We start from the raw sequence: 26,798 nt of genomic DNA, 5'->3' as shown, positions 1-26,798 counted from the left end.
GTAGGGAGCTGAGATTATGCTCCACTACTGCACTCCAGCCTGGGCAATAGAGCAAGACCCCATCCCCCCAAAAAAGTCTTCTCTCTCTCTCTCTCTCTCTCTCTCTCTATATATATATATATATATATATATATGTATGTATTTTTTTTTTCTTTTTTTTTTTGAGATGGAGTGTTGCTCTGTCACCGAGGCTGAAGTGCAGTGGTGCGATCTTGGCTCACTGCAGCCTCTGCTCCCCAAGTCTGCTGCCTCAGCCTCCCAAGTAGCTGGGATTACAGGCATAGGCCACGACACCCAGCTGATTTTTTTATTTTAAGGAGAGATGGCATTTCACCATATTGGCCAAGCTGGTTTTGAACTCCTGACCTCAGGTGATCCACCTGCTTCAGCCTCCCAAAATTCTGGGATTACAGGCGAGCCACCGTGCCCAGCCTGTTTCTTCAGAATAAATTTCTATTAACTACATTTCTGGGGTAATAGGTGGGGGTTGGAGTAAATTGCACATTGACTTCTGAGACACAGATACACATATTCATTAAGAAAAAAATCTAGTCGGGCATGGTGGTTCACCGTGTAATCCCAACGTTTTGGGAGGCTGAAGCGGGCAGATTGCTTGAACCCAGGAGTTTGAGACCAGCCTGAGCAATACAGTGAGATCCCATCTCTATGGAAAAATTAAAAAATTAACTGGGCATGTGACATAGTCCCAGCTTCTCGGGAGGCTGAGGTGGGAGGATAGCTTCAGCCTGGGAGTCCAAGGCTGCAGTGAGCCATGATTGCACCACTGCGTTTCAGCCTGGGTGACAGCGTGAAACCTGGTCTCAAAAACAAAACAAAAATCCAAGTCAGGCCTCATAAGCTTGAGTCCCTATCACATTTCCAAGGTGAGGGCTTTGCTCTGGTAATGGGGATCCTTCAGAGAAGGCTTTCTCCCACCTGTGTCCCAGGGTGGGGAGAGCGGTGGTGGGGGGAGGCGGTCCCAGCAGTTGATTGGGAGTCCCCGGGCAAGCGTGGCCTCTCACATCCTCTCTCCCCACCCGATGTCTGCCTTCACAGGTGTCTGCTTTCTGAGAACAGCAGAGAAGAACCATGTCCCAGGTGAGCGAGGCGTTTCTTTCAACCACACTTTGTTTTCAGCAGGGATTTTGGATGCTCATAAGAACGTGTCTGATGAAAGCTGGGCACCATGGCTCATGCTTGTAATCCCAGCACTGTGGGAGGCCATAGACTAGCCTGGTCAACGTGGTGAAGCCCTGTCTCTACTAAAAATACAAAATTAGCCAGTTGTGGGGATGGGTACTTGTAATCCCAGCTACTCGGGAGGCTGAGACAGGAGAATTGCTTGAACCTGGGAGGCAGAGGCTGCAGTGAGCGAGATCGCACCACCATGCTCCAGTCTGGGTGACAGAGTAAGACTCTGTCTCAAAAAAAAACCTGTATCTGATAATACAAAATGCAAACAGAAGTCAGGATCAGTGAAAACAGGAAGAGAACAGAAGATCAAGGCTGTGGGAAGGGCAGGGTGAAGACACTATAGAGGCTCCCACAGTTGTGAGATACCTTGTGTGTGTGTGTGTGTGTGTGTGTGTGTGTATAAAATTTTGGAGACGGAGTCTTGCTCCAGCACCCAGGCTGGAGTGCAGTGGCATAATCTCGGCTCACTGCAACCTCTGCCTCCTGGGTTCAAGTAATCTTCCTGCCTCAGCCTCTTTACCGGCATGTGCCACCACACCCAACTAATTTTTTTATTTTCAGTAGAGACGGGGGTTTCACCATGTTGGCCAGGCTGGTCTTGAACTCCTGACCTCAAGTGATCTGCCCACCTTGGCCTCCCAAAGTGGTAGGATTACAGGCGTGAGCCACCACACCTGGCCAGATGCCTTGTAAATTTATGTCTGACTTTCCTGTCACTTCAAAAAGACAGGTGGATTCCATGTAGTATATGACTTGTGTTGTCTGTTTTGGACAACTGTGTCTACTTCTCAGGGGAAATCAAGCTCTTTTGGGCATTTAGAAATATATTTGATCTTTGTATTTGAGATGCAGCAGGCCCCTTCCTCAATCACAGCCACCTTGAAAGAAACACAACCCCAATCTCTTGTGACGTTTCTTCCCCCGTGTAGAAACAGCAGGCATTATGCCAAAGCAGACGTCTGTGACTGTGGTTGTTTAGTGATGAGCACTGAGGTCTACAGGGACAGCCCTATGTGGCTCCACGTGACCTAGATGTAACACGGCATTATCCAGAGGAACGAATGAACTGTGTGTTCCTGAAATGGCTTGCCGTGTCTACCGCCATACCACCCTGAATGTACCTGATCTTGTCTGAAATTGCTTGCCATGATGGTTTATTTATTTATTTACTTACTTACTTGAGAAGGAGTCTCACTCCATCACCAGGCTGGAGTGCAATGGCGCGATCTCAGCTCACTGCAACCTCACCTCCCGGGTTCAAGCAATTCTTCTGCCTTAGCCTCCTGAGTAACTGGGATTACAGGTGTGTGCCATCATGCCCAGATAATTTTGTATTTGTTTTTTTGAGACACAGTCTTGCTCTTTTACCCAGGCTGGAGTGCAGTGGCACAATCTTGGCTCACTTCAACCTCTACCTCCCCAGTTCAAGCAATTCTCCTGCCTTAGCCTCCCAAGCAGCTGAGACTATAGGTGTGTGCCACCACACCTAGCTAATTTTTGTATTTTCAGTAGAGATGGGGTTTTACCATATTGGCCAGGCTGCTCTTGAACTCCTGACCTTGTGATCCACACACCTCAGCCTCCCAAAGTGCTGGGATTACAGGCATGAGCCACCACGCCTGGCGGGTTTTTTTTTAATTAAAAAATCTTTTGAGATGGAGTCCTGCTTTGTCACCCAGGCTCGAGTGCAGTGGCGTGATCTCGGTTCACTGCAAACTCCGCCTCCCAGGTTCAAGTGATTCCCCTGCCTCAGCCTCCTGAGTAGCTTCGATTACAGGCATGTACCACCATGCCTGGCTAAGTTCTGTATTTTTAGTAGAGATGGAGTTTCACCATATTATCCAGACTGGTCTCAAACTCCTGACCTTAGGTAATCCGCCCACTCAGCGTGCTGTGATGACAGGCATGAGCCACTGCTCCTGGTGTTCCTTTGTATTTTTTGATACTTGGCTGTTAGCTTTCTTTGCCCATGAGTGACATCGGTGTTTTCCATCAGCCTGGAAGCATTCTCCTTCTACTTCTCTTCACTGCACGTTCTAGGGATGTGTGAATGTGGAGTGCACTGGTCAGAAGTTATAATCCTTGAAGTTGTAAGAGCCAGAAACCCAACTAGAAGTAGGTTAGGACTTTTTTAAAAAGTAGTAATTCTAGAACTTTGGGAGGCTCAGGCAGGAGGATTGCTTGAGGAGTTCAAGACCAGCCTGGGTAATGTGGCAAGACCCTGTCTCGACAAATAATACAAAACTTAGCCAGGCGTGTTGGCACGTGCCTGTAGTCCCAGTTATTCGGGAGGCTAAGGTGGGAGGATCTGTTGAGCCTAGGAGGTCAAGGCTGCAGTGAGCTGTGATTGTACCATTGCACTCCAGCCTGGGTGACAGAGGGAGAGCCTATTGAAAAAAAAAAATCTACAAGGCAGCACCCAAGCCATGAGAAGAGCAGGTTTGCAGTCGGGCACCAGAGGCATCCAGCAACCCAGGTATCGTCAGGTATCTTGTTCCCTGCTTCTGTGACTTTCTTCTCACGCGGACTTTGTCCATGTGGCCAGAAGTAGCATGGCCACGGCTCCTCTTCTCACATCTGCAAGTTCTGCTGTGGTCAGGGGCTGAATCCCTTTCCCTTGGTCCAATGTGAAAGCTCTTTGGGGAAGATTCCGTTGGTCCAGCCTAGCTCAGGTGTGTTAGGCCCTCTCTCCAGGCAGCTGTGCACAGGGCAGAGGGGCAGGAGGGGGTTGGTCCTAGAGGAAGATGAGGCCTCGTGAACAAACATTACCGCTCCAACTCCAGGAAGGAAAACGTTCACAGGGCCTGGGTTTCCTTGTCAAGGCTTTGTGGAGCCAGGGATGTCTGGGTGTTTCACACAAGAAATATCTCAGCAGGAGAGGCTGGAACAAGGTGGTGAGTCACACCTATCCTGTCCATGAAGCTGTAAGCTGGAGGCCTCACTTGCTGTCTTTTCATGGAAGCCACTGTGTTTTAGGAAGCCAAGTCTACTGGGAATGCCTCCCTATTAGGGCAATCTGTGTACTGAAGATGATAATAATGGTTTTAAATGCTGCTTGTGCAGCACTTTTGTGCTGGTCTCTGCACTTTTTATATATTATTTCGTAAATAAAACCATGAGCAGTATATCTATAGAAATGATATATTTACATGGAAATTATATATGAATTACATAGAAATTACATAGGCACATATATTAACTACGTAGACATTGTGTATAAACTAGACATGTATGTAAACTACATAGACGTGTATGTATGTGTATATATATGTACATGTGTATGTGTGTGTGTGTGATATATATATATATAAACTATGTAGATACTAGGCGGGGTAGCTTAGCTCATGCCTGTAATCCCAGCAATGGGAGGCTGAGGTGGGTGGACCACTTGAGGTCAGGAGTTTGAGACCAGCCTGGCCTCATGGAGAAACCCCGTCTCTATTAAAAATACTAAATAATAATAATAAATTAGTTGGGCATGTGCCTGTAATCCCAGCTACTCAGGAGGCTGAGGCAGGAGAATCGCTTGAACCCAAGAGGCAGAGGTTGCAGTGAGCTGGTATTGCACCACTGCACTCCAGCCTGGGCCACAGAGCAAGATGCCATCTCAAAAAAAATAAAAATAAACTACATAGACATATATATAAACTAGAAATTATATGTATATGTTGTTTTGAATACTGGAAAAAAATTATATGTATATAAATTATGTAGGAATAATGACATGTAATCCACCTCTCCCCATCTTACAGATGAACAAACTGAGGCTAGAGACATGAAGCTGTCTGAGGTCTCACATCTGTTATTAGGTGGTGGAGTTGGAATATGAATGCAGTCAGATTGTGGAACTGTAGTTGTGTCTACCAATCCCTGTGCCCAGCACAGGAATACACTGGCCTCTGTGCAGTCTACACCTCACTGTCAAAGAAGGTAGCCATTAGCCACGTGTGGCTGCAGACCTGAATTTTAAATAATTTACATTTAAATTTTAAAACTGAACCAGAGGAAAATATTATTCTGTTAAACACAATTTTATAATTTGGATAAGACTGTATTTTATTGCAACCATTTAAAATAGTTTTTTTTTTAGCTGTATTTTCACTTTGTTGCCCTGGCTGGAGTGCAGTGGTGCGATACCAGTGGCGTGATCTTGGCTTACTGCAACCTCTGCCCATCTGGTTCAAGCGATTCGCCTGCCTCGCCTCCTGAGTAGCTGGGACTATGGGCGCCTACCATCACACCCAGCTAATTTTTTATGTTTTTAGTAGAGACAGGGATTCACGGTGTTAGCCAGGGTGGTCTCGATCTCCTGACCTCATGATTCACCCGCCTCGGCCTCCCAGAGTGCTGGGATTAGAGGCATAAGCCACCGCACCCAGAGTATAAAATACATACCTGATATGGTGTGAAAAAGAATGAAAAAATCAGTGATTTAAAAATGATTAGATGTCAAAATGACAGTATTTTGGATATATTGGGTTAAAGAACACATAATTTCACCTGTTTCTCTTTTCAGGAAAACGTGACTGAAAAATGAAAGTCCCACACAGGGCTGGCATTCCGTATCTCTGTTGGACAGTAGCGGTTTGGTGAGTGAGAGGTCAGTATTGATTTAAGACGTCAGTGGCTTAGGCCAGGTGGGGTGGCTCATGCCTGTAATCCCAGCACTTTGGAAAACTGAGGTGGGAGGATCACTTGAGCCCAGGAGTTTGAGACCAGCCTGGGCAACATAGGGTGACCCCGCCTGTACAAAAAGTCAAAAACTGAGCTGGGTGAGGTGGCTTGCACCTGTGATTCCAGCTGTGCTGGAGTCTGAGGCGAGAGGATCACTTGAACCAGGGAGGTCGAAGCTGCTGTGAGCTGTGATCGCACCGCTGCACTCCAGCCTGGGCCACACAGTGAGATCCCATCTCAAAAAAAGAGTCACTGGGTCATGAGTCTTCTAGAGATGAGAGTGTTGCCTGAAAGAGAAGGCAGGCTCCTTAGGGTGACTGGGGCTCTGGGTTTCTTTGCAGATTGCCTCTCCCCACTCACACATAGCTCCTGGTCCTGGCTGCTGCCCGCAGGCTGTGCCCTGCTTGCTGCCTCTCCTCTGCATGTGCTTGTCCCACTGTTGGAGACACTTTGGATCACCCGTTTGGCTATAAACATCTCTCACCACCCTGCTGAAGCAGCACGTGTCAGTGGGGCCCATCCCAGCACTACCAGCATCCTCCCTCGACCTCTGCTGCAGTGATGAAAGCCTCCCCAACCCTCACATACCTTTTTAAGACAGTCTTGCTCTGTCACCCAGGCTGGAGTGCAATGGCACAATCTCAGCTCACTGCAACCTCTGCCTCTTGGGTTCAAGTTATTCTTGTGCCTCAGCCTCATGAGCAGCTGGGATTACCAGTGCCTGCCACCATGCCTGGCTGATTTGTTTTGTATTTTTAGTAGAGATGAGGTTTCACCATGTTGGCCAGGCTGGTCTCAAACTCCTGACCTCAGTGATTCTCCTGCCTCAGCCTCCCAAAGTGCTGGGATTACAGACGTGAGCCACTCTGCCCAGCCTCATTCCAATTATTTAAACTTTCATTAAACAAAACATAATGAGACCCCATGTCTACAAAAAATTTAAATAAAATTAGCCTAGCATTGTGGCACATGCCTGTAGTCCCAGCTACTGGGGAGTGGGGGCGCGAGGCGAGAGGATGGTTTAAACCCAGGAGGTAGAGGCTGCAGTGAGCCGTAATCACACCACTGCACTCTAGCCTGGACAGAGTGAGACCCTGTCTCAAAAAAAGAGGAGCTCTCTCTCTCTCTCTCTCATCTATCTATATATATACACACACATGTATACACATATATACATTTATACACATATATATTTACTTTCACACACACATATATATACAGGCATCTAGATATACCCTCTTATATTTTCTCCTAATAGATATAAATTGAAAATATTTAAATGGGTATCTCTAATTCATGGAGCGAGGGGATGGGAGGGGTGAGGGAGGCCCAGCCCGGTCCTCCATCTGTGGAATCCCTTCTCTGCATTTCCCTTGCTGCTGCCTTGCTGAGCACTATCTTACATTGAGGATTAGAATCGTGTGCTAACTGATCTTCTGTTATCCTCCCTTCCGCTGGCTCTCACCTTTTTTCCACATCAGATCATCTGTAGTTCCCTCCCTTAATTACCATGATGTGGGAGTCCCCATTTCCTACAGGGAAAACAGTCACTTCTGTGAGATGCTCGTGGGCGCTCTCCCTCTCCCACACACCCCTTATACCCTGCATTTCATTCTCTTCCTAGTTCCTACCAGACTTTTCTGTGCCTCCTTTGCTCGTGCCAGGTGTCTTGCTAGGAATATCCTTCAGACATCAGATCACTGTTATCTTTGATTCTGCTCGCCCGTGACCTCCTAGGAAACTTCACTTGACATGACTACATTGGATCTGCTGCCGTCCTCCTCGTGCCCCTTCTGTATGTAACTGCACGTCTACCACCGCCTTCAGTGTAAGCGGGCCATACAGCTGTGTTCATGTGTTCATCTGGCAGCAGCACATTTAAGCACCTTTAGAACAGGAACAATTCTGTGTTCAGCCCTTGACCCCAAGCACCTAGTAGAACACCAGCAGCATGCCAGGTCCTTGGAAGATGCTTGATCACTGAAGGAATGAATGGAGATCCAGTAATGAGATTTTTCTTTTTTTTTCGAGATGGAGTCTCACTCGGTTGTTCAGGCTGGAGTGCAATGGCAGGACCTCAGTTCACTGCAACCTCTGTCTCCCAGGTTCAGGCGATTCTCCTGCCTCAGCCTCCTGTATAGCTGGGATTACAGGCACCTGCCACCATGCCCAGCTAATTTTTGTATTTTTAGTAGAGATGGGGTTTTGCCATGTTGGCCAGGCTGGTCTCGAACTCCTGACCTCAAGCGATCCACCCGCCTCAGCAGCCCAAAGTGCTGGGATTACAGGCATGAGCCACCACACCCGGCCAAGATTTTTTTTCCTAATTTTTTTTTCTCTCCCACAAAATGTAGTACAAAGTTAGGGGTGTGCTAAGCTCCTGTATTACTTAACATGGGGAAAACGACCCTGGAAGGCAGTAAGATCTAGTTCCTCTATGCCTTTGCCATGGTACATTGCCAACCACTCCACATTAAGCAGCCATGTGCTGTTCCAGGGTCACTGTCCTTCGGGGACATGGCTGTGGGCTTCACCTGGAAAGAGTGGCAGCAGCTGGACCTGGAGCAGAGGACCCTGGACCAGGACGTGATGCTGGAGGACTGCAGCCACCTGCTCTCTGTGGGTGAGGAAGGGTTCCCAGTGTTCCTCGGGTTACATGACCTCTTTCTTTTCTTAGTTGTATAAAACTGGGAAGCCTCTCGTGCACTAAAAGTGCTAGGCTAGGCGTGGTGGCTCATGGTTGTGATCCCAGCACTTTGGGAGGCTGAGGTGGGAGGATTGCTTGAGGCCACGGGTTCAAGACCAGACTGGGCAACATAGCAAGACTCAATCTATACAAATTAAAAATAAAAAATTAGCCAGGCATGGTGGCATGTGCCTGCAGTCCCAGCTACTTGGGAGTCTGAAATGGAAGGATCGCTTGAGGCCCAAGTTCAAGACTAGCGTGGGCAACATGGCAAGACCCCGTCTCTACAAAAACATTAAAAAATTGAGCATGGTGATGCATGCCTGTAGTCCCAGCTACTCGGGAGGCTGAGGCAGGAGGATTGCTTAAGTGCAGGAGGTTGAGGCTGTGGTGAGCTGTGATTGTGCCACTGCACTCCAAGCTGGGCAAAAGAACAAGACCCTGTGTCAAAAATAAAAGGGCTTGACCTTGGGTTTCAGCAGTCAAAGAGTCTGGATCTCACTTGGAGTCTTTGTGGAGTTACCTCCCAAGTGAATCAGCTTTTCCGTGGCTGAGATGTCCACCTTTTGTTCTGCAGGCTGAACTAACAGTCCATTTGCTGGGAAGGCCCAGCTGGCTCAGCACAAATCTGATAACTGTTTCTCCCAAACAGGGTGTCAAGTTGGCAAACCAGCTGTGATCTTCAGGTTGGAGCAGGGGAAAGAGCTATGGATGGAGGAGGAAGAGGAGGAGATGGGCACATGGCATTTCGCAGGTGAGCGGGTGGCCTACAGGGGCTGGGGTGTGAGGCTCCTGGAAGTCTACAAAGCAGAACCCTGGATGTTCTCTCGTTTTGAGAACGAGTCTTATTCTGTCGCCCAGTTTGGAGTGCAGTGGTGCAATCTGAGCTCACTGCAACCTCCACCTCCCGGGTTCAAGCAGTTCACCTGCCTTAGCCTCCCGAGTAGCTGGGATTACAGGCGCCCACCACCACACCCAGCTAATTTTGTGTTTTTAGTAGAGGTGGGGTTTACGCCATATTGGTCAGGCTGGTTTCAAACTCCTCACCACGAGTGATCCACCCACCTCGGCCTCCCAAAGTGCTGGGATTGTAAGTGTGAGCCACCACACCTGGTTGGATGTTCTCTTGCTTCAGGCAACTGTTCTTAAAAGCCTGGGATCTTGTTCCAGCATAACGGCTCATGCCTGTAATCCCAGCACTTTGGGAGGCCAAGGTAGCTGGATCACCTGAGGTCAGGAGATCGAGACCATCCTGTCCAACATGGTGAAACTCTATCTCTACTAAAAATACAAAAATTAGCTGGGCATGGTGGCATGCTACTTGGGAGGCTGAGGCAGGAGAATGGCCTGAACCTGGGAGGCAGAGGTTATAAGCCAAGATTGCACCATTGCACTCCAGCCTGGGCAACAGAGCGAGATTCTGTCTCCAAAAAAGAAAAAAAAAAAAAAAAAAAGCCTCAGATATTTGCAAGAAGCTGACATCTTTGCTTAGGACATTCGGCCCTAAACCTTGAGATGCTCGATGATCCTGCCACTTGCACACATCACTGCACAATTCCTTTCCTGTTCCTGTTTTTTAGAGAAAGGCATAGTCTCTTTTCTCTTTCTTTTTGAGACAGAGTCTGGCTCTGTCACCCAGGCTGCAGGGCAGTGGTGTGATCTCGACTCACTGCAACCTCTGCCTACTGGGTTCAAGTGATTCTCCTGCTTCGGCCTCCTGCTTAGCTGGGATTACAAGTGTGTGCCACCATACTCAGCTAATTTTTGTGTATATGTGTGTGTGTGTGTATATATATATATATAATTTTTTTTTTTTTTTTTTTTTGAGACGGAGTTTCGCTCTTGATACCCAGGCTGGAGCGCAATGGCGCGATCTCGGCTCACCGCAATCTCCGCCTCCTGGGTTCAGGCAATTCTCCTGCCTCAGCCTCCTGAGTAGCTGGGATTACAGGCACGCGCCACCGTGCCCAGCTAATTTTTTGTATTAGTAGAGACGGGGTTTCACCATGTTGACCAGGATGGTCTCGATCTCTTGACCTCGTGATCCACCCGCCTCGGCCTCCCAAAGTGCTGGGATTACAGACTTGAACCACTGCACCTGGCCCTCTTTGAGACAAGGTCTTGCTCTGTCATCCAGACTGGAGTGCAATGGAGTGATCATAGGTCACTGCAGCCTCCAACTCCTGGGCTCAAGTGATCCTCTTACTTCAGCCTCCTGAGTAGATGGTACTACAGGCACACGCCTTCACACAGAGCCAATTTTTTATTTATTTTTGTAGAGATGGGGTCTCCCTATGTTGTCCAGGGTGTTCTCGAACTCCTGGGCTCAAGGGATGCTCCTGCCTCAGCCTCCTGAGGTGGGACTACAGGCATGATCCATATGCCCGACCGTCTATTTTCATTTGTCCTTTTATTCTGCTCTGCCGTCCCCACTAAGACCTTGGTTGCTAAGTCTTCCTGTAGGATCTTCAGTCTTTTCCCTGTGGTTATAAGACAGGCTTTCTCTTGTGTTCAGAGATTTCATTTATCTCCCCTATGTTAAAAGAGCTGTTATTTTGTGCCATTTGTTTTACTTTTCATCTTTTTCTTTCACCATGAAATGCCTCAAAATCATTTGCTACATGTATAATTCAGTCCCCATTCTCTTCGTCACACCCGCAAACTGGTGAAAGTCATTCCTGTCCTTTAGCGTAACTTGATGACTTGGATTTTTTAAATTTCTTGTGAGATGGAGTCTCATTCTGTCACCAGGCTGGACTGCAGTGGCACCATCTTGGCTCACTGTGACCTCCCACTCCCGGGTTCAAGTGATTCTTCTGCCTCAGCCTCCCGAGTAGCTGGGACTACAGGCATGTGCTACCACGCCTGGCTAATTTTTGTCTTTTTAGTAGAGACATGGGTTCACCATTTTGGCCAGAATGATCTCGATCTCTTGACCTTGTGATCTGCCCACCTCGGCCTCCCAAAGTGCTGGGATTACAGGTATGTGCCACCACACCTGGCCAACTTGATGAGTTTAAATCACTGCTGTCTCCCTCCCAGCTCACCCTTGTGTGGCATTGATTCATGCTGATCAGCAAGTTTCTGCCACAGAAAACAAAGGGGCTGGGTTATTTGCAGCTGGCACCATCTATCCTATTAAATGCTTGTTCAGGGTCCAGGCTCAGTGACTCACACCTGTAATCCCAGCACATTGGGAGGCTGAGGCAGACAGATCACATGAGGTTAGGAGTTTGAGACCAGCCTGGTCAACATGGCAAAACCCCATTTCTATTAAAAATACAAAAATTAGCCAGGCATAGTGGCATGCACCTGTAGCCTCATTTAATCAGGGGGCTGAGCGGGGAGGATCACTTGAGCACAGGAGGTTGAGGCTGTAATGAGCTGGGGTTCCTCCAAGTTTGGGCAACAGAGAATAACCCTGTCTCAAAAAAAAAAAAAAAAAAAAATTGAAGATCAGCTAGCACCAGTAATGGAATCAAATAACTAAACACTCCAGGCATGGCAGCTGTCAATTATAGTCCAGAACTTTTTTTTGTTTTTGAGACAGAGTGTTTGTTGCTCAGCCTGGAATGCCGTGGCACGATCTCAGCTCATGGCAACCTCTACCTCCCAGGCTCAAGCAGTCCTCCTGCCTCAGCCTCCCCAGTAGCTGGGATTATAGGTGCATGCACCATGCCTGGCTAATTTTTGTATTTTTAATAGAGTTGGGGTTTCACCATGTTGGCCAGGCTGGTCTCAGACTCCTGACCCCAGGTGATCTGCCTGCCTCTGCCTCCCAAAGTGCTAGGATTACAGGCATGAGCCACCACACCCGGCCAGGAACTTCTAACCCCTAACAGAGGAGTGACACCCTTGACTGGACATAAGCACCAGAGGTGAGGCAGAAGGTAGCGTCTTTCGTTTAAAATGCAAATGAAGATACACCAGGTGTGGTGGCTCATGCCTGTAATCTCAGCATTTGGGGAGGCTGAGCCAAAAGAATCGCTTGAGGCCTGGACTTTGAGACTAACCTGGGCAACATAGTAAAACTCTATCTCTACTGGGAAAAAAAAAAAACCTAGGCATGAGCCTCCATGCCTGGCTAATCTTTATAATCCCAGCTAACTGGGAGGCAGGAGGATCACTTGAGCCCAGAAGGTCACGACAAGCCTGGGCAACATAGTGAGACCCCCGTATCTACAAAAACAATTTTAAAACCTAGCTGCACATGGTGGCATGGACCTGTCGCCCTAGCTAATTGGGAGGCTGAGGTGGGAGGATCGCCAGAGCCTGGGAGTTTGAGGCTCAAGTGAGACCCTGTTTTCAATACAAAATCATCAAAGTGGTAATACAGGCATCAGGAGACAGCAGGGAATCTGACTGAGGCCAGGATGGCTTGTGTGTACTCTAGTGTTCTTCTGCTGGACATCATAAAGATCCGTAAGTCCATGTGAGAATAAGTCACTGCAGAAAAGACCTCTAGCTCTAAGGTAATTTCTTTAACAATAAAGACCTACAGCCTGGTACGATGGCTCACATCTGTAATCCTAGCACTTTGGGAGGCTGAGGTGGGCAGACTGCCTGAGCTCAAGAGTTCGAGACCAGTCTGGGCAACATGGTGAAACCCCATCTCTACTAAAATACAAAAATTAGCTGGGTGTGGTAGCATGTGCCTGTAGTCCCAGCTACTCAGACGGGATCAGGCGCATTCAGGGTGGTATGGCCATAGACAGTTCCTGCTACTTGGGAGGCTGAGGCAGGAGAATTGCTTGAACCTGGGAAGCAGAGGTTGCAGTGAGCTGAGATCACGCCATTGCACTCCACCCTGGGCGACAGTGAGACTCCGTCTCCAAAAAATAAATAAGGACCTAATGGCCGGGCGCAGTGGCTCACGCCTGTAATCCTAGCACTTTGGGAAGCCGAAGCGGGTGGATCACCTGAGGCCAGGAATTAGAGACTAGCCTAGACAACATGGTGAAAACCTATCTCTAATAAAAATAGAAAAAATTAGCCAGGTGTCATGGTGGGTGCCTGTAATTCCAGCTACTCCGGAGGCTGAGGCAGGAGAATTGCTTGAACCCGGGAGGTGAAAGTTACAGTCAGCCATGATGGCACCATTGGACTCCAGCCTGAGTAACAAAAGCAAAAAAAAAAAGGACCTCATGCTTTGAGAAAATCCAGTCAGTAAACAAAAAGAAAGGGAGCATAAGGTGGGGAGCACGCAGGAAGTGCTGATCATGAAGGCCTTTGTATAACCTCAGCCTCAAGGGAGAGACCAGGCACTTGCCTTTACTTTTTCTTGGGACAGAGTTTCACTCCATCACCCAGGCCGGAGTGCAGTGGTGTGATCACAGCTCACTACAGCTTCAACCTCCCAGGCTCAAGCAGTCCTCCCGCCTCAGCCTCCCGAGTAGCTGAGATTACAGGCAGTGAGGCTTGAAATCACAAAATGAATCTTCCCTGCAAGCTTTTCTGCACTAATTTTGTGATAGAATACTCCAAGATTAAATAAGTGTATGGCGGGTGCAGTGGCTCACATCTGTAATCCCTGCACTTTGGGAGGTCGACGCAGGTGGATCACTTCAGGTCAGGAGTTCAAGACCAGCCTGGCCAACATAGTGAAAACCCATCTCTACTAAAATACAAAATTTAGCCAGGTGTGATGGCTCATGCCTGTTATCCCAGCTACTTGGGAGGCTGAGGCAGGAGAAGCACTTGAACCTGGGAGGTGGAGGTTGCAGCGAGCCCAGATAGTGCCACTGCACTCCAGCTTGGGCGACAGAGCCAGACTCCATCTCACAAAACAACAACAGCTGGGTGTGGTGGCTTATGCCTGTAATTCCAGCTCTTTGGGAGGCTGAAGCGGATCACAGGTCAAAGGATCAAGACCATCATGGCCAACATGGTGAAACCCCGTCTCTACTAAAAATACAAAAAGTTAGCCCGGCATGGTGGCGGGCACCTGTATCCCCAGCTGCTTGGGAGGCTGAGGTGGAAGAATTGTTTGAACCGGGGAGGCGGAGGTTGCAGTGAGCCAAGATTGTACCACTGCTCTCCAGCGTGGCAGCAGAGCAAGACTCCATCTCAAAACAACAACAACAACAACAACAACAAACAAATTTGTGTTATTTTTTCTAGAAGAAGTTTGGCAAGTTGTTACCCAACCAGATAGACAACAGCAACACCAAGACCAACATTTGAGCGATGCTGTCTTTTAGACGAGAAAGACTGGACCCAAAATGGGCTTCATGAATATAACCAACTTGGGGGAAAACATCAAAACACAAACCTCGTTCCCTCCAAACAGGAGGTCACACGTGTGACTCGTGTGGAAAGTCCACCTGGACCTCACTCCTAACGCCTACCTGGCAAGGAGGAGCTTTGAGTGTGACAACCGTGGGAACTTGTTTCTCTATTCGAAGCTTGAAACTCCACCTTCAGGAGTGAATCCACGTGAATGTGACCAGTGTAGAAAAGCTTTAAGCTATAACGCAGGCCTTCAGGCAGATCAGGGAGCCAGTAGTGAGAAACCCCACGCAGGCACAAAGTGTAGGAAAGCCTTCTCCTGCAGATTGGACCTCATGGTACATCACGGGGTCCACACTGGGGAGATATCCTTTGGGTGCAGTGAACGAGGGAGTGGTTTCAGGAAGGTTTGCCCCAACAGAAAGGGAATTCACACAAAAGAGAAACCCAGTAGAGCCAGCAGACATGGTAAAACGATCTTCCAGAAGCCAGGTCTCTCTGTCCCTGGGACCTCCCCTGCCACAGCAAAGCGTTACCAGTGTTCGGAGTGTGAGAAAACCTTCTCCCACAAGTCACGCCTCATCGAGCACCATCGCTCCCACACGGGAGAGAAGCCCTATGGCTGCAGGGAATGCGGGAGGTCCCTCTCCCGGAAACGTGCCTCATCATCCACTACAGAGTCCACACAGGAGAGAAGCCCTATGGCTGCAGTGACTGTGGAAAGGCCTTTTTCCAGAAATCATACCTTATCCTGCATCAGAGGACTCACACGGGGAGAAGCCCTACCAGTGCTCACACGGTGGGAAGATCTCCCAGAAGGCGAACGTCACCCGACATCATCAGCTCCACACCAGGGAAAAGCTGCATGGGTGAAGAGGAGATGGCAGGACTGTCACCAAGTCACATCATGCAGCCACCAAACATCCAGGAGGGACATCAGGGAAGAGCCCTCCACCAAAACTATGACGCCACCTAGGCAGAGTTCCCATATCAGGATGAAATTCTGCCAATTTGGTGGCTTAAGAAAAACATAGTCGGCTGAGCGAGGTGGCTCACACCTGTAATCCCGGCACTTTGGGAGGCTGAGGCAGGTAGCTCGAGACCAGCCTGCCAAACATGGAAAAAATGTCTCTACTAAAAATACGAAAAATTAGCTGGGTGTGGTGGCGCATACCTGTGATCCATACCTGTGATCCCAGCTACTTGGGAGGCTGAGGCAGAAGAATCACTTGAACCTGGGAGGTGGAGGTTGCAGTGAGCCAAGATAACACCATTATTGCACTCCAGCCTAGGCAACAAGAGCAAAACCCTGTCTCAAAAACAAAACAAAACAAAAACAAAAAAAGACCAGCCTGGCCAACATGGTGAAACCGCGTCTCTACTAAAAGTGCAAAAAATTAGCCAGGCATGGTGGGTGCCTGTAACCCCTGCTACTTGGGCGGCTAAGGCAGGAGAATTGCTTGAACACGGGAGGCGGAGGTTGCAGTGAGCCAGGATTGCACCACTGTTCTCCAGCCTGAGTAACAGAGTGAGACTCAGTCTTTAAAAAAACAGTCTGTTTAAAACTAATGCTGGAAGGGTCATGGTGTGCTAGAATGATCTATTTTTGTAGGATAATTTTTATTTTTTTGAGACAGATCTTACTCTGTCACCCAGTCTGGAGTGCAGTGGTGCGATCTCGGCTCACTGCAACCTCTACCTCCCGGGTTCAAGCGATTCTCCTGCCTCAGCCTCCTAGTAGCTGGGACTACAGGCATGCGCCACCACACCCAGCTAACTTTTGTATTTCTAGTAGAAACGGGGTTTCGCCATGATGGCTAGGCTGGTTTCAAACTCTTGACCTCATGATCCACCCACCTCGGCCTCCCAAAGTGCTGGGATTACATGATTGAGCCACTGCGCCCGGCCACGATATACTTAAAGACAACTGTGGATAGGAAGCTTTTTTTTTCTTTTGAGATGGAGTTTAATTCTTATTGCCCATGCTATGGGAAGAAATGAAATCATTAAGACAAACGAATCTAAAAAGCATCAGAACCACCCCAGAGGAACACAGGGGTGTGTTCCTGACTGTGCCACAGGTAATTTTTGTTTTTGAGTTGCACTGGTGAACAGAGCACAATTGTGAATTTGTAGACATATGTCATAATATGTACAATATCTATCGAGGCTTTCTATGCTAAATTATGCCCTTCTGTGTTTGTGATATATAGTGAGAATAAGATGAATGCATTATTAAACCAGAGGTCTACTGCAGCACCTCACACCACTTCTTCTGTTGTTTGTCACATATTACAGAACTCTGGAGCCTGGAAGCTAACAACTTCATGACATCTGGTAACTCGTAATCAACTAGTGCGTAAGTTTTATTTCCTGCTGGGCGCGGTCACTCATATCTGTAATCCCAACACTGAGAGGGAGGCGGGTGGATCACCTGAAGTCAGGAATTCAAGACCAGCCTGGTGAAAACCCATCTCTACTAGCCAGGCATTGTGTTGGGCACCTGTAGTCCCAGCTACTCGGGAGGCTGAGGCAGGGGAATCTTTTGAACCCAGGAGGCAGAGGTTGCAGTGAGCTGAGATCGCACCCCTGCACTCCAGCCTGGGTGATGGAGCAAGACTCCATCTCAAAAGTTCTATTTCCATATGGGGATTCCCTTTTCTGGCAATACCATGGACTGTCTAAAGTGAAAATCACCGGGCAGTGGCTCATGCCTGTAATCCCAGCACTTGGGAAAGTCAAGGTGGATACTTGAGCCCAAGAGTTTAAGACCAGCCTGGGCAACATGGTAAGACCCTGTCTGAACCCACAACAACAACAACAAAGCAGCCAGGCTCTGTGGCACGTGCCTGCAGGCCCAGCTACTCGGGAGGCTGAGGTGGGAGAATCACTTACCCTTTGTTACCCTTCTCTACCCTTTCACATTCAAGCTTCTAAGTAAATGAAATCAAACCCATGGAACAGCTACAGCGTCAACTCACAAACTTTATTTTTGTCTTTCGGTACCCTCTACGTAGCTGGCACCTGGAAACTTACCAGGAGGTTGAGGCTGCAGTGAGCCATGGTCACGCCACTGCACTCCAGCCTGGGTGACAGAGCAAGACCCTGTCTCAATAAACAAAAATGAAGTGAAAACCTTTCCACCAAAAACAACCAGCCATGATGAACCACCACCAGTGACATCCTTTTTGATGCGTCACTCAGCTCTCGGGAAAGTAAGTTTCCAGGTGCCAGCTATGTAGAGGGTACCGAAAGCCAGAAATAAACTTCGTGAGTCGATGCTGTAGCTGTTCTATGGGTTTTTGTTTACTTAGAAGCTTGAACGTGAAAGGGTATGGAAGGGTAACAAACAAGACCTTGGGGGCTACACGAGACAGAGAAGTGGCTCTGAAGTAACTCGTAAGTGCAGAACTTTCTACACAAGCTGTACTTCCAGGGAGAAGGCAGACTGGAGACAGAAAGCTTGTCTGTCTCTCCTTGGGCTCTGGGTAGGGCAAGAGTTTACCTGGCTGAGTCCATATGCACTGACCTGTATCTCATCTAAGTTAGAATTTGAACTGGCTATATTCATATCCCAGTTAAGAAACGGAACAATCAGGCTGGGCGCAGTGGCTCACACCTGCAATCCCAGCACTCTGGGAGGCCAACGTGCGCAGATCACCTGAGGTCAGGAGTCCGAGACCAGCCTGGCCAACATAGTGAAACCCCGTCTCTATTAAAAATACAAAAAGCCAGGTGTGGTAGCACACGCCTGTAGTCCCAGCTACTGGGGAGGCTGAGGCAGGAGAATTGCTTGAGCCCGGGAGGTGGAGGTTGCTGTGAGCCGAGATCGTTCCATTGCACTCCAGCCTGGGTGACAGAGTGAGACTCTGTCTCAAAAAAGAAAAAAAAAAAGAAAAGAAAGAAATGTGTCATGGTCTTTGAAACAACTTTTGAAAGCAAACAAAATATTTTGGAAAGACAGACTCCCTCAACCCAGGTTTCTCAGGAATCTGACATAGATAACCTTAATGAGGTACATCTTATTTAGGGATGGGGTAAATGGGATGTCTCTGTACCTTCCTCTCAATTGTGCTGTGAACCTAAACTGCTCTAAAAAAATCCTTAAAAAGAGCTGTCCTAGGCCAGGTCCAGTGGCTCATGCCTGTAATCCCAGCTCTTTGGGAGGCCGAGGCGGGCAGATCACCTGAGGTCAGGAGTTTGAGACCAGCCTGGCCAATATGGTGAAAACCCTGTCTCTACTAAAAATATAAAAAATTAGCTGGGTGCCGTGGCGGGCGCCTGTCATCCCAGCTGCTTGGGAGGCTGAGGCAGGAGAATCGCTTGAACCCGGGAGGTGGAGGTTGTGGTGAGCTGAGATTGTGCCACTGCACTCCAGCCTGGGCAACAGTGCAAGACTCTGTCTCAAAAAAAGAACAAAAAAAAAAGCTGTCCTCAATCTCTCTCTTAGGGGCATTGGTATCCCACATACCTGTAGCATTTGGGGGATGGTTGGGAGGCTCTCCTCCAGGGCTGTGGCTTGTGTTTCATGTTCCCAGACACAGGCCTCAAGCCACAGATAAGGATGGAGATGGTATGAGAATAGACTCTTCCTCTTTCCAAGACTTCTGAGGCCATTGACAGCTTCCTTCTTGGTGCTCCTCACTGGCATAGACATAATTCTTCCCAATCAGCCCTGACAGGTGTGCACGTTAGCCAGCCAGGTTAGGTAGGCAGAGGTTACCTGCACTGACCGTGCCTCTGAGGTTCTTGACTCCTAAATGAGCCCTTCAGGAGGTATTTTTTTGTTTTGTTTGAGACAGGGCTTTGCTCTGTCACCCGGGCTGGAGTACAGTGCTATGATCATAGCTCACTGTAGCCTCCACTCCTGGACTCAAGCAATCCTCCTGCCTCAGCCTCCTACCTAGCTGAGACTGCAGGCACACAGCATTACACCTGACCAATTTTTGTAGAGACGGGGTTTCACTGTGTTGGCCAGGCTGGTCTCAAACTCCTGGACTTGAGATCTTCCTTCCTTGGCCTCCCAAAGTGCTGGGATTACAGGCATGAGCCACCTCACCTGGCCCAATAACATTTTGATCATCACGGGGAGGAGTGAGGTGGAGGATGCCACTGGCATTCAGTGAATAGAGAAAGACCTAGGATGTGGCTGAGCATCTTATCATGCATTGGACATCCCCCAACAGCAAAGAACTATCCAGCACAAGTCATCAACAGACGCAGCAGCACTAGGCTAGAGTTGGATTGGTGGTACTTAAGTGCCATACGCTTAGGTTTACGTCCAGTAGGCCTCGGGGAGGCTCAGATGGCTCTGGAATGGTGAGATTCCCCCACCCCCCTCAGTGGGGGCAATCTCAGGACAAACACCGCCTTGCACCAGCATCAGGCGAGATCCTCCTGGTGGCCCATCCCCTGTGTCCTCTGGCAGACTGCGCGTTGCAGGGCCCCCTGCATGTCCCGATTCCGCAGCGTGTAGATGGCCGGGTACAGCAGCGGGGTGACGTTGATGTAGATGAGCGAGACCAGCTTGTCCTCCTCGAGGGAACGGCTGCTCAGGGGCCTGGCGTACATGGCTGTGGCACAGCCGTAGTGGAGCACGGCCACGGTGAGGTGGGACGCCACTGTGTTGAAGGCCTTGCGGCGGCCCGCACCCCCCTCAACACCCAGGATGACCACCAGCACCCGGGTGTAGGAGAGCAGGATGAGGAACAGGGGCAGCACCAGCAGCAGCAGGCAGGCTGCCAGAAGGACGCGTTCCTGCAGGGCCCGGGACCCGCAGGCCAGCACCAGCACGGCTGGGAGGTCGCAGAAGACGTGATTGACCAGGCCGCCATGGCAGAAAGGCAGCTGGAAGATGGCCATGGTGAGGCCCAAGGCCAGGACGGAGCCACCCATGCAGCAGGCAGCCAGCAGGCACCAGCAGACACCTATGGTCATGAGCTGAGGGTAGTAGAGCGGGTGGCAAATGGCCAGGTAGCGGTCTAGGGCCATGGCGGCCAGCAGCAGGCACTCAGAGCCCCCCAGGGCCACGAAGAGGCCCATCTGGGCGGCGCAGGTGGAGGGGGCCACGGCTTGGCCCCCGGGGGGCAGGAGGAAGCCGGCCAACATGCGCGGCGTCAGCACCAGCGTGTAGGCTGCCTCCACTGCGGACAGCGCCCCCAGGAAGAAGTACATCGGTGAGTGCAGGGCGGGGTCCACCAGGGCCAGGCCTAGGATCAGCAGGTTCCCCGCCAGGGTGGCCAGGTAGAGCGGGAAGAGGAGGGCGAAGAGCACTCCACGGAGCCCCGGGGGCCATGTGGAAAAGCCCAGGATCACGAACTCCTGCAGGGCCGTCCAGTTGGACTCCGGCCAGCGGCTCGCGTTGGGGTCTGCGGTGGGGACAGGTGTGCAGGCTGGAAAGTGGTCACCGTGATGACCTCCCAGACACCGGCATGCCTTTTGCCTGTCCTAGCCCCTAGAACCCCACGCCAGCCACCTTTTTTTTTTTTTTTTTTTTTGAGACGGAGTCTCACTGTGTTGCCCAGCTGGAGTGCAGTGGCATGATCTTGGCGCTCAGCAACCTCCGCCTACCAGGTTCGAGTGATTCTCCTGCTTCGGCCTCCCAAGCAGCTGGGATTGCAGGCGCCCACCACCACACCTGGCTCATTTTTGTATTTTTAGTAGAGATGGGGTTTCTGCCATATTGGTCAGGCTGGTCTCGAACTCCTGACCTCAGGTGATCCACCGCCTTGGCCTCCCAACATGCTGGGATTACAGGAGTGAGCCACTGCGCCCAGCCTCCCCATGCCCAGCCTTTTGAGGCCCACTCCTTGCTTCTCACTCCCTGACCCCACACACCCCAGGAACCCAGAAACCTCCCCTCAATCAGTCCTGGGCACCCCTCACTTACCACTGTCCAATGTCTCCCAGAAATTCAGATGGCTGGAGCTGCTGTGCCTTGCCCTGTGCGCTCCCAGGCACCCAAGGGGTCTCCTTCAGACCTGGCCACCCACCCCTCCCAGTTCTATCCCGCCTCCTAAATCCCACTTCATCCATACCTAGGGAGCCAGGCATCCTCTTTTCCAGCCAGAAGAGCTGCACCTGGCGGGGAAAAGGACTGGAGGGAGCAGGGGTTCTCCCGGCTGATCTCTGCGTGGAGTGGGCTGCTGCTGAGTGGCAGAAACGACCAGTCCTGCAGACAGAATCACGTGGGTGAAGGCTCTGGAGCAACATGAGAATCCTCCAGGCACAGAGGCCACCTGACCCCCTGCACGCCTCCCGGCCCTGTGCTGATAGATTAGCGAATCCATTCTCTCTCCTGTCCTGGGACGGTTGGTTTATGATTCCCTTTTCTTCCCCTTTGCTGGATTCAGGACAAATCCATTACAATCCTGGGTTCACCATTTCTCTCTCAGTCACAGAGAAAATATCGACCAGGTAAGAGTGTCCACCCTGTCCATGGGGGCAGCCATCTTATGAGGAAGAGCAGCCTTCATGAGTCAGAGCACCTGCTGCCATGGTCAGGAGAATTCCAGTCCTTCCTCTTAGATGCAGAATCATAGATCATCATCATCAACATCATCATCACTTTTGAGACTGGATCTTGCTCTGTTGCTGAGGCTGGAGTGCAGTGGTGCCATCTCGGCTCACTGCAACCTCCTCCTCCCATGTTCAAACAATCCTCCCATCTCAGGCCCTCAAGTATTTGGGACCACAGGTGTGCACCAACTCATCCAGCTTTTCCATTCATTCATTCGTTTGTTCATTCGTTCATTTTTTGAGACAGTGTCTCATCTCACTTTGTGGCTCAGGCTGGAGTGCACTGGCGCCATCTCGGCTCACTGCAACCTCCTCGCCTCTCAGGTTCAAGTGATTCTCCTGCCTCAGCCTCCCGAGTAGCTGGGACTACAGTCATGTTCCACCATGCTCAGCTAATTTTTGTATTTTTAGTAGAGATGAAGTTTCACCATGTTGGCCAGGCTGATCTCGAACTCCTGACTGCAGGTGATCCACCCACCTTGGCCTCCCAGAGTGCTGGGATTACAGGCGTGAGCTACCATGCCTGCCCAAATTTTTCTATTTTTTGTAGAGACAGGGTTTCACCACGTTACCCAGGCTGGTCTTGAACTCCTGGGCTCAAGCAATCCATCTGCCTCAGCTTCCCAAAGTGCTGGGATTATAGGCATGGGCTACCGCACCCTACCTATTATTACTTTTGAGACTGTTACCTAGGTTAGGGTGTGGTAATGTGATCACAGCTCACTGCAGCCTCGACCTCCCAGACCCAGGCAGTCCTCCTGCCTTAACATGTCTGAATCCTCCTGCCTCAGCGCCCCAAGTAGCTGAGACCATGGGTGCACTTTGGGAGAATGAGGTGGGCAGATCACGAGGTCAGGAGAGCAAGTCCATCCTGGCCGACGTGGTGAAACCCCGTCTCTACTAAATATACAAAAATGAGCTGGGTGTGGTGGCATGTGCCTGTAATCCCAGCTACTCTGGAGGCTGAGGCAGGAGAATCCCTTGAACCAGGGAGTCGGAGGTTGCAGTGAGCTGAGATCACACCACTGCACTCCAGCCTGGCAACAGAGCTAGAGTCTGTCTCAAACAACAACAACAACAAAAAAAAAACACTCAAAACCTTGAAGTATCTGCTTTCTTAAAAAAAAAAAACAACCCAAAAACTAAGGCTCAGAGTTCCTGGGAAAAGCAGCTCTACAATTTGTCACCAGAGGGCAGTGTTCTGCTACGTTACCCTGGAGAGAGGCGGGGCTTCCTCCAGGTGTGCTCAGGAGTCCGCACAAATGCTTCAGGAAATTACAGGCCTGGAAGGGTCCCTCTGTTGTCTTGTCTTTTTCTTTCTCTTTTTTGAGACGCAGTTTGCTCCTGTTGTCCAGGCTGGAGCACAATGGCGTGATCTCAGCTCACCGAAACCTCCGCCTCCCGGGTTCAAGTGATTCTCCTGCCTCAGCCTTCTGAGTAGGTGGGATTACAAGAGCCGGCAACAATGCCCAGCTTATTTTGTATTTTTAGCAGAGACAGGAGTTTCACCATGTTGGTCAGGCTGGTCTCGAACTCCAGACCTCAGGTGAATCCACCAGCCTCAGCCTCCCAAAGTGCTGGATTACAGGTGGGAGCCACCACGCCCAGCCCATATATGTTAAAAAAATTTTTTTAACTTCTTTAAATTTTTTTTAAACATTTAAAAACTTTTTAATTGAAAAAAGTTAATTTTAATTTTAAAAAACAATTTTTAAATTTTTTAAAGAACTTTTGTTTTAAAAAACAAAATTTAAAAATTTAAAAAACAATTTTTTAAATTAAAAAAATTTTATTTTTATTTATTGATTTATTTTTTTTGAGACAGAGTCTTGCTCTGTCGCCCAGGCTGGAGTGCAATGGTGCAATCTCTGCTCACTGCAACCTCCACCTCCCAGATTCAAGTGATTCTCCTGCCTCAGCCTCCCAAGCAGCTGGGATTACAGGCACCCACCACTGTGCCCGCCTAATTTTTGTATTTTTAGTAGAGACGGGGTTTCTCCATGTTGGTCAGGCTGGTTTCGAACTCCTGACCTCAGGTGATCCACCTGCCTTGGCTTTCCAAAGTGCTGGGATTACAGGTGTGAGCCACCGTTCCCGGCCCAAAAAAAAAAAAAAAAAAAAAAAAAAAGACCCTTAAAAAATGTTTTTTTAAATTAAAGAAGAGTATTTTTTGTAGAGATGGGGTCTAGCTATGTTACCCAGGCTGGTCTCAAGCTTCAGGCTTCAAGCAAAACTCCCACCTCAGCCTCCTGTGTAGCTGGAACTACAGGTGTGTACCACAACGCCTGATTAATTTTATTTGTGTGGAGATGTGGGTCTTGCTTTGTTGCCCAGGCTGGTCTCGAACTCCTGGGCTCAGGTGAGCCTTGGCCTCCCAAAATGCTGGGGTTCAGGCATGAGCCACCACACCCAGCCCAGAACCATATTTTCCACTGCCTTCTGAACACTTCCACCAACCTTTCCAACTCACCCTGTCCCAAACTCCGTTTGCTATTTCTAACCCAAGCCTCCCTCTCTTTCTGGGCATGGAGCTGTCCCATGCCAAAATCAGAAGATTCAATCTAGATTAATCCTCTTTCCTGCACCCTCAAATGCAACTGGACACCATGAATGCACTTCCACCTTGGAAGTTCTTCTCTTTCCCTGAGTTCTGTTTTCTCTTTCCTTGCTGAGACAGCGTCTCACTGTGTCACCCAGGCTGGAGTGCAGTTGTACAATCTCGGCTCGCTGCAACCTCCACCTCCCAGGTTCAAGCAATTCTCCTGCCTCGGCTTCCGGAGTAGCTGGTATTACAGGTGCCCACCACCACACCTGGCTAATTTTTGTGTTTTTAGTAGACAGGGTCTCACCCTGTTGACCCAACTGGTCTCAAACTCCTGACCTCAAGTGATCTACCCACCTTGGCCTCCCAAAGTGCTGGCATTACAGGTGTGATCTGCTGTGCCTGGCCCTGTTTTCTCTTTCCTAACAGACACTCCTGATCCTCCAGGCTCCAGCCAACCTCTGAATCACATTTCCACACCACCAATCAGAACGGCACTTTCTGATCCACAGATACCAATTCTTTGCTTAACCATCCCTCTCAGCCATCAGGGTCGAATCCACACTCCTTAGCATGGCACTTGTGGTCTTTCACAAGGTCACATCCAGCATCGTCTTTTGTTCCCTTCCCCTGTCCCGGATTGGAGTAAGGGACTCACATGACTGTGCGCAGGCTGTCTCGAAAGTTCCGGTCATCCTCCAAGGCTGCACGCATACACCACGTCCTGGCTGACAACCCTCCTGCCCCAGGCAGGCTCTGTGTCATCCTCTAATCCCAGTGTCATTTCAGCAACTCCACTAAACTCAGTTTCCCAGAATCGAAGATGTGAGGTCTGTTTATCTGTGTTGTTTGCTGAATTACTGTAAGTGAGGGAATTAGTTATGCTATCCTTTTTTCTCCAAGTTTGTGCCTCTTCTCAATGTCCCCCTGACTTGGGGTTCTGGCCCTGGAACCTCAGAGAGCCAGAGGCTCCAGCCTTGTGCTGTAGTCAACTGCTTTGAATTCTGTTGGATCCTTCCCTAACAGTGCCCCTTGGCATTTACCATCAGTTACCATCAATCTCGGTACCTGCAATAAATCATCTTCATGGTCAATACTGCCCTAAATTACTAGAATCTCATCCATCTGCACACCCAGCCAAAGTCAACCATCCTGCCTTCCTCTGGAGGCACTCAACTGAGACACGTTCTTCTCCTCCTCTTTTTCTTCATATACCCCAATTCTTAAGACTTTATGCTCCTTTAAATATTCCTTAAAGAACTACAAGTAGATCTACCATTCCATCCAGCAATCCCACTCCTGGGTACCTACCCAGAGGAAAATATGTCATTATATGAAAAAGACACCCATATTTATAGCAGCACAATTCGAAATTGCAGAAATATGGAACCAGCCCAAATGCCCACCAGTCAATGAGTAAAGAAAATGTGGCATATCTATACCATGGAATACTCCTCAGCCATAAAAAGGAACGAAATAATGGCATTCACAGCAACCTGGATGAAACTGGAGACCATTCCTCTAAGTGAAGTAACTCAGGACAACTTATGTTCTCACTCCTAAGTGGGAGCTAAGCTATGAGGATTCAAAGGCGTAAGAATGACACAATGGACCTTGGGGACATGGGGAAGGTTGGGATGGGGGTGAGGGATAAAAGATGACATAATGGGGCCGGGTGCAGTGACCTGTAATCCCAGCACTTTGGGAGGCCGAGGCGGGCGGATCATCAGGTCAAGAGATTGAGACTAGCCTGGCCAACATGGTGAAACCCTGTTTCTACTAAAAATACTAAAATTAGCTTGGCATACTGGCACATTCCTGTAGTCCCAGTTACTCAGGAGGCCGAGGCAAGAGAACTGCTTGAACCTGGGAGGCGGAGGTTGCAATGAGCCGAGATTATGCCACGGCACCCCTGGAGAAAGAGCAAGACTCCATCTCAAACACACACACAAACCC

General features: G+C 49.4%; 1 protein-coding gene across 2 annotated transcripts in view; it reads left to right on the top strand.

Annotated features, from left to right (window-relative positions):
* Positions 1–25,459, top strand: part of LOC135275108 (KRAB domain-containing protein 4-like) — a 33,771-nt gene extending 8,312 nt beyond the window's left edge. The window contains exons 4-9 of one of the 2 annotated variants that reach the window (XM_064376475.1): positions 1,057–1,098; positions 5,711–5,794; positions 8,366–8,491; positions 9,207–9,308; positions 17,081–17,141; positions 25,440–25,459. In XM_064376475.1, the coding sequence (XP_064232545.1) occupies positions 8,386–8,491; positions 9,207–9,308; positions 17,081–17,130 (258 nt within the window). In that variant the 5' untranslated portion in view covers positions 1,057–1,098; positions 5,711–5,794; positions 8,366–8,385 and the 3' untranslated portion in view covers positions 17,131–17,141; positions 25,440–25,459. Of the gene's footprint in view, positions 1–1,056; positions 1,099–5,710; positions 5,795–8,365; positions 8,492–9,206; positions 9,309–17,080; positions 17,741–25,439 lie in introns of those variants that run through there. The other variant, XM_064376474.1, reaches the window with a different exon arrangement.
* The last annotated feature ends 1,339 nt before the right edge of the window (positions 25,460–26,798 follow it).

The sequence above is a fragment of the Aotus nancymaae genome, unplaced genomic scaffold, assembly GCF_030222135.1.
Source record: "Aotus nancymaae isolate 86718 unplaced genomic scaffold, 86718_ANA_hifiasm-v0.15.2.pri h1tg000015l_0, whole genome shotgun sequence".
Lineage (NCBI taxonomy): Eukaryota > Metazoa > Chordata > Mammalia > Primates > Aotidae > Aotus > Aotus nancymaae.
The sequence above is the reverse complement of the archived record's forward strand: the minus strand, read 5'-3'. Positions and strand labels throughout refer to the sequence as shown.